The following is a 7,671-nucleotide window of genomic DNA, read 5'->3' on the forward strand; positions in this document are numbered from 1 at the left end:
ACAGAAGGTTTTCTAGCATGTAGGGCAGCCTATATATGGCACTGCATCATGTTTTCTCCATTTAAGGGCATCGGTTAGTGCACTACATCTCTTCTTCTCCATTTAAGGGCACCCTGGAGGGGCACTTTATCATGTTTTATCTACCATAGGGGGCATCCAAGAGGGCATTTTATACCTTTTTCTCCACTAGAAGAGCACCATAGAGGGCACTTTTTCATGTTTTCTCTACTGGAAGGGCACCCTAGGGCACTTTATCACGTTTTCCCCAGTAGAAGAGCACCCTATTGGGCACTTTATCACGTTTTCTCCCCTGGAAGGGCACCCTAGATGGTTTTTGATCATGTTTTCTGGGCTGGAAGGACACCCTAGAGGGCACTTTATCATGTTTTATCTATCATAGGGGCATCCAAGAGGGCACTTTTGCTGTGTTTATTTCGAACATGGAGGCACCCCAGCCCTGAGTCCACCAGTGCTGGCGCCACACGAAGAAGATCTTTGAATTGTCTTTCCTATGGTTTCATCAGTTCTACTTTCCCTATGGCTAAGGTTTTTTTTTATATTTCTCGGCTTGGGCTGTGTCGGAAATGGTTAAGCCTTTGGCAAATATTATTGCTTACTACTATGAGTGACACAGGGGATGCTGGCTCAGTTCCTGTGGACTTATCTCAACAGGTCTGACTCTGCCTGCTCTCCAGTTTATGGACTGAACTGAAACAGATAACACTCATTTCTGTATCGTTGCAGTTATAGGGTGTTTTGTGTCTGTTGCTTGTAGTGTGACAGACAACTTTGACAACTACAGAAGCACTTCTTCAGTGTGTCACCTCTCAGCATGTGGCGTGTGTGTAGGGAGACAACGAAAGTGTTTGTGATTAATTGGCCTCTCCCACTGAGCGTCACAGTTAAACTGAGTACCAGGCAGTGATGATGAACAGGTTTACAGAAGCATCCTATTTTAGCCGAGTTTGTCCAAATGTTGTGGATGATTGTTGAGTCATCTTACACCCCCTTGCAGTTAGGGGCAAAATAATGTCAGCAATAATGCAAAAATAATCTGCATTGTTAACTTGGGACAGATTTTTCAGTCAGAGTGAATTGCAATTGGTTGCTTATTAGTTTTTTAAGTTACTGTTAAGTTTTCCTCATAGTATTTTTTTTCTTTTCTGTCACTTTAAAGTCCTCCGAGAGCTGACAGCGATGGGGACAAAGTGTGTCTTGCTGTAAGCTGCTGAACCGAGGTAGTAAAACCGGATACAATTAAACATAATCCTCTATTTGAAAAAAAAAGTTAATTTTCCTTTTCAATTAATCTTACTGGCTATTATCTTGCAACATGTCATGCAGGAGCAGATAGAGTGTCAAAACAAATACTATAGTAATAATGAGTTATATATGAATTACACTGAATGATTGAAAAATACAAAACAGAAAATAAATTATTTAGGCCTATATATGCCTATATGTAATGAACCACCACAGAGTCGTCTATTGCAGTGTTTCCAAAACTATTTTTCTAGGCCTAATACTGTATCTATAAATCACGACAAGAGCGAATTTGTGCGTAAATGAACGTTCCTGACCATTTTTACTGTCATTTCAGCATCGCTTTATATTGTCTTGAATAGGTAAACCAGCCATTTCGAAGTTTCAAGGTTTTAAGCATGTGTTATTGAAAACATATACATGTTTAATACTTTATAAATGAGACCAAACAAATGCATTTACGCTGTCGTTTGTTTCCTCTTATCAGTAAAACAAACAGAATGTAAGCTAGCCTTTCATATTAGATTCAATGTTATAAGTCGGCTACAATTATCAGAACAATACGGACATTCAGGCTCCCTCATGTGGCACAAAGGTATACTGCAAATATAGATGTTAAATAAAAGACTGGAAGAAATTCTGCTAATTTATTTTGGCGACCCGAATAAAATCTCCTGCGACCCACCTGTGGGTCCCGACCCAGTCTTTGGGAATGACTGCTCTACTGTACCAGAATTGGTTCTTTGTTTCTTTAATTTCAATATCTGAAATAAAAAATAGGAAAATGTGCACATTTATTCATGAAGCACTTACTGATCAAATTATTTTGCCTTCTTACACAGAAGAATGTGTTACCATCCCTCTACTGTAGATATTTATTTATAGGTTATACCATAAAGCACTTGTTAGTTCGTGTGCATGTGTCTATTTTTGTGTCGCAAGTGCATTAATAATCTCTGACTCACTGGTTCAAAGCAAAAGTCAACACTTTTCTTTGAGGCTGCTGTGAATGCAGCTGAGCGTCACATTCAGTCTGGTTTCCCTGAAACCTCCTCTGTTCATCATTCATCCTCTGTGTGATTCACATCTTTTCACAGCAGCTCTCCCATTATTCAGACTAAAGCCTGTGACGCAGCTTCGCCCCCCTCCTCCGAAAGATCCACTCAAATGAACTCCACCGTGCAACATGTGCCACATTCCTTCACTTAGACGTTTATTTTCACTGTTCATGACGTGATATCTGAACTAAATAAAGAATAAAAGAAGGTTTGAGGGAGTATTGACATGTTATTTTGTAATATTTTGTCCTTTTTTGATGGGAAAATAATGCAAATAATTGTCTCCTTTTCAAACCTCTATAAAGAATCCATTCAGTGATCAAGTTATCTTCAATCATTTTCATTTAAATTTTAAAAAAGTACAGATTCACTTTATAATTGTATTTATTTTGTAAAATTAACAGCAGTGCATTTCTAAAAGCAGTGACAGATGTAATGTTTGTTGGCAGCAGTACAAAATATTTTTGTGCCCAATTCTGCCACAAGAGAGCGACATAAACAACAGCAGTAAGCAAATGAAATCCCTGCGAAAAAAAATAATAACATGTTTTTGCAGTCAAGTACATTTTTCATATCTGACCCTCAAGTATTTCCAGTGAGTAGCTGATTATTTACAGATTAAATATGTACAGCCGCAGTCCTTAGATCTCTCATGAGACCACCTCAGTGCGGTGGAAATAATGTTTATTGATGACTTTGATTATGGTACAACTCTATATTGCTGGGATAAATACAGTGTGATTATATAACTGGTGTTGTGAGTCTTAAGGCTATGTTGGGCTTTGCAGCAAAATTTCACAGTGGTCCTCCTCCTCCTGCATCCGTGTCAGACGCAGTACTTCCAGAAGCAAGCTGAAAGGAGATAAAGGCATCTTAACATGCAGAATATTTATTCAGTAACTACAAATATTAATGAGTTTGTATGTTACATTCCAGTCCAAAGTACTGAATTTAACTCACGTTCACCCCTCTTCCTATTTATGGATTTGCCTTCTGCCAAATTGGCTGTGATCTCCCTCTCCAGCTCCAGGTCCTCCCTCAGCGCCCGCAGCTATGAGCAGAGATCAGAGTGATTAAACGCACAGTCACCTCAGTATCCATACACTATCTACTCAATGACTTCTGTAAGGAAGTAGTGGAACAGGTTTTCAAACAGAGCCTCATGTCTGCTTAGAATCGATTCACATTTTTTGAGAAAATAACAAGATGCAAACACCACATAAGTACACTGTGGGACATCATTTTATCCAAAGTTGCATCAAGGTGAATCTGTAGATATTCTTACCTCCTCTAATTCAGCTAATTTATTGGCCAGCTCGAGACCTGCAGATAGAAAAAACAGTCATTGTCAAAGCAAGGAAATGCATTTGTGTTATTTATATTATCTTCATCCTTTTATGTTATTTCTCACCTAGAGGATCATCCTTTTCAACAGAAACTAAGCTCTTGTGTAGCAACAGTGCTAGGAGCTTGCTCTGAGGATCTGTGTCTTCTTTTGGATTAAAAACATGGGTTTCTGCACATACAAAGCAAATAAAAATGCAACTTTAAACACCCTGAATATCACAAAACATAAACAGAAAAAATGTCACATCCATTTCATTCCATAGTCAGGCATCATCTCTTCTTAACCTGAATCATTAAACCAAAAATGGCACTAATTTAAGGGGTGCGGTTGCATGCAACATCCTCAACATTTATCATATATATATATATATATACCTAAAACAATGCCATTTTTACACACTTACCAGGGTTAAATATGCTCCGTCCCTCCACATGTAGCACTCCCTGCAGTAGTAACATACCCAGGAGTCCCAAGCAGTAGTTGACAACTGTAACCCTATCCATAGTACTCATTGTAAGGTCCCAAACTATTGCTGCACTATGACCACTCCCTCAAGCAAGACAAGCAATCCACTGCCTTCAGTCCATCCCGTCAATATATTTATCCTCTCAGGGGCCGGGGGGAGGGGCCACTCAGCCCCTTGCGTACTAAATCAATCGCTAGTCGTCGTGGGTTTCGTCAATAGGCCACCTCTTCACATGGGCCGCGTCAAGTCTGAGTGAAATACGGTGATGTGACGTAGGCGAGGCCAGTAACCCTACATCACTCTGACATCGGGCAAATCAAACCAAGAGAGGAAGCTATCAATCAGCCTGTTGGTTTATGAGAGACCAGAATCAGATGTTCTTGGCACTTGCAAGTCTTTTTCTTTTACATTAATTGCTTCTTTAAATAGATACATGGGAGTGTGTTGGTCGGGGGGCAAGTAGATTGAATCAGTCTCTAAGTGCATCATAGCCGGAGATGAGCTCCTCAGTCTTGGCTAGAAGACTGATTTGAAGGAACATCCATCAGCGCGGCCCGGGCCAAGTACCCAACACCTCCCAAGTCACTATTTTGTGCATCAAGGAAATCACCTCTCATACCTCTGCCACTGTGCTTGAGCAATGTTAGGGGAAATGAGCCGGCTGGCATCTACTGAATTTGGCTGGTGAGGGTCTCATAAAAGCCGCCATACACCCATTCAGACTTGACTTAAAGAGCCCAGTGACGTCTGGTGTCTCGCATCCAAGATCCTTTCAGGAATCCATTACTTTAGTCGCTCAGCTTTTGAATACGCAGCAGCTCAAGGGGATTGATGAAGACTAAAACCAGCAATATGGAGCAACCTGAAAGAGTCTTGGGGATCGAATCACAAATTTTTAGTTTTAGACATATAAGGTCTAATTAAATGTACTGACACCTGAAACAGTTATGTCACAACTAGACGTAATTAGCAATGGTAATCAAGTAAATGTCAGCTGGCATGCACCAAGGCCTTACTTGTTCTCTAAATGATACAGCAATATAAACTGGGAAAAAAAAAAACTTGTGTTTGGTGGATTATTTCTCTGTTGTTACAATGCTAATTGGCATTGTATTTTACATCGTTGGAAAGCCTCTTTATTTACCTTCACAATGATGAAGGTACCAAACTTTTTTTTAGATCAAAAGATTTTGCAAATAATTGAACTAGGGCTATCAATCGATTACAATATTTATTTGCGATTAATCGCATATTTTTTCTGTTCAAAATGTACCTTAAAGGGAGATCTGTCAAGTATTTAATACTCTTATCAGCATGAGAGTGGGCAAACGTGTATAACGTAGCATAAAGTGAGACTCGTTGGTACCCATAGAACCCATTTTCATTCACATATCTTGAGGTCAGAGGTCAAGGGGACCCCTTTGATAATGGCCATGCCAGTTTTTCCTCGCCACAATTTAGCGTAAGTTTGGAGAGTTATATAACCTCCTTCGTGACAAGCTATTATGACATGGCTGGTACCAATGGATTCCTTAGTTTTTTCTAGTTTCATATGATGCCAGTATCTTCACTCCAGCTTTAAAACTGAGCCCGCTGCAACCTAAAAATCCCAAGTTGCATTAATGCTTTGAAGAAATTAGTGACATTAAAACAAATTTGCGTTCACGCGTTATTATCACGTTAACTTTGACAGCCCTAAATTGAACCAATTTGAGTTTCTATTAATGTGTGAGAAATGGATTGGCCGAAGCCTTGTAGTCATCGATCCTGTTTCTGCTCCCAACCGGTCCGCTGCATCACTAATGAAGGAGGTCAGGGCCACGTTGACCTCATATATAATACGTCACTGAAAAATAAACAGCAAGACTAATTCAGCGTTAAGTATGGACACTAAGTATGCACACTTGGCGTCTACTTATGGTGTTATTGACTGGGCCAGTAAATGAACCACTAACACCAGTTCATTATAATTGATGTTAAGTACAGAAAATGTGTTGGAAACAGGCGTGGCGGAGGTGTGGTAGACACCTGCAGGTTGAAAGGCTGAACACTAGAGGGAGCAACTACATTAACTCAATCATAATACCAGCTGTTGTCAGATCACATGACACATGTGTGTATATGTGTGTCCTCTTCATTCAAAAAAGCATGTGTGCAATGTTAGTAATTCTCCTTTAGCAGCACCTGAAGGCATCGTTATTCATTTGGATCATATATAGCCCAGGGAGGTGTGTTCCCTTTCGCTTGTAGCTGAAGACTTCTTGTAGCTGCAGATGTCTCCAGTCACTGAACCTTGAGGAGGGAGCTGCATCAAGTTAACCAGCTGCAGCTAGAATGATACCGGAAGTGGGATAAATCAGTCCTCCAAATTAAATCACGAATTAAGAGCGTGGTAGGATACTATTTAAAAAAAAAAAAAAAAAGCTTTATGACTATCCTTGTGTTTTAAAATAGTGTAACAAATGTCCCTGCAGCTATTGTATGACTTGTGAAATATTATTGTACACTTTTGTTATTTTGGATGCTGTAAACACTCAATATACAGTAAGTCTTGAAATTGTTTGTCTTTTAGCCACTATTTTCTTTAAATAAACTGCAACACTATGTGCATCTTTGTGCCCAGGTAAATATAATCTAATAACATTCAATAAAAAAAATAAAAATCAGGGTTCACTTAATAAATAATATCACAACTTTTTTCTCATTAAGTTATGACTATATTCTCATAATATTACAACTTTTTTCTCGTAAAGTTATGACTTTATTCTTGTAATGCCACGACTTTTTTTCTTGAAATAGCATGACTTTATTCTCATTAAATTATGACTTTTTTCTCATAAAGTGATCACTTTATTCTCGTGATATTACGACCTTTTTTTCTTGAAATAATATGACTTTATTCTCATTAAATTAAGACTTTTTTCTCGTAATATTATGACTTTATTCTCGATGTGGCCCTAATACTCCATTGTAGTTTCAACTAAATCTCACAGCTTTCTTCCGCAAATGTTGGCCAACTTGCTCTGGTGTCTTCATGTTGCCTATGTACAGAATGTCATTTTTTTTAAAATTATATTTATAATTTGACGTCCCTTCAAATTGTTAAAAATTAAGTTCTATAATATATATATATATATATATATATATATATATTTATTATAGAACTTCAACTGCCGCTTCTACAACCCCAGCGACTCGCCCTTCTACCAGTGTGCCGAGGTTCTGGAGACCTTCTTCGTTCAGAAACTCAAAGGGTTCAAAGCCAGCAGATTGTGATGTCAAACTCCTGGGTGCTGGGGTCACTCTTGAAACAAACAAATTGCTGTTTTTACTTGTTTAAAACAGCGTTAAAAACTTTGTAAGAAAGTGCATATATTAAGCCACAAATGAAGTTCTATAATAAATATATATATACAGTACATATATATATACATATACATATACATATACATATATAGTTGTCCTTAGTTGTCTTTTAGCTTTGATATTCAAGAAATCCTATGAAAACAATAAACCCAAAATAGCCCCAAAGTAAA

General features: G+C 38.4%; 1 protein-coding gene across 1 annotated transcript; it reads right to left on the reverse strand.

Annotated features, from left to right (window-relative positions):
- Positions 1-2,687: 2,687 nt before the first annotated feature.
- uts2d (urotensin 2 domain containing) lies at positions 2,688-4,477 on the reverse strand. The gene is made up of 5 exons (XM_037770750.1): positions 4,073-4,477; positions 3,733-3,837; positions 3,607-3,644; positions 3,282-3,372; positions 2,688-3,173 (listed from the first exon to the last, which is right to left on the reverse strand). Exons 1-5 carry the CDS (start codon positions 4,179-4,181, stop codon positions 3,148-3,150), a joined length of 369 nt encoding a protein of 122 aa, XP_037626678.1. The 5' UTR covers positions 4,182-4,477; the 3' UTR covers positions 2,688-3,147.
- Between the last annotated feature and the right edge of the window lie 3,194 nt (positions 4,478-7,671).

Source organism: Sebastes umbrosus, chromosome 5, assembly GCF_015220745.1.
Source record: "Sebastes umbrosus isolate fSebUmb1 chromosome 5, fSebUmb1.pri, whole genome shotgun sequence".
NCBI classification, from domain to species: Eukaryota; Metazoa; Chordata; class Actinopteri; order Perciformes; family Sebastidae; genus Sebastes; species Sebastes umbrosus.

Excerpts from the sequence above, each read along its gene's own strand:
- uts2d (XM_037770750.1), bottom strand. The coding sequence starts at position 4,181 with ATGAGTACTATGGATAGGGTTACAGTTGTCAACTACTGCTTGGGACTC. Across the intron at positions 3,645-3,732 it reads TGAAAAGGATGATCCTCTAG|GTCTCGAGCTGGCCAATAAA; the intron begins GTGAGAAATAAC and ends TTCTATCTGCAG. Across the intron at positions 3,174-3,281 it reads AAATAGGAAGAGGGGTGAAC|CTTGCTTCTGGAAGTACTGC; the intron begins GTGAGTTAAATT and ends ATCTCCTTTCAG.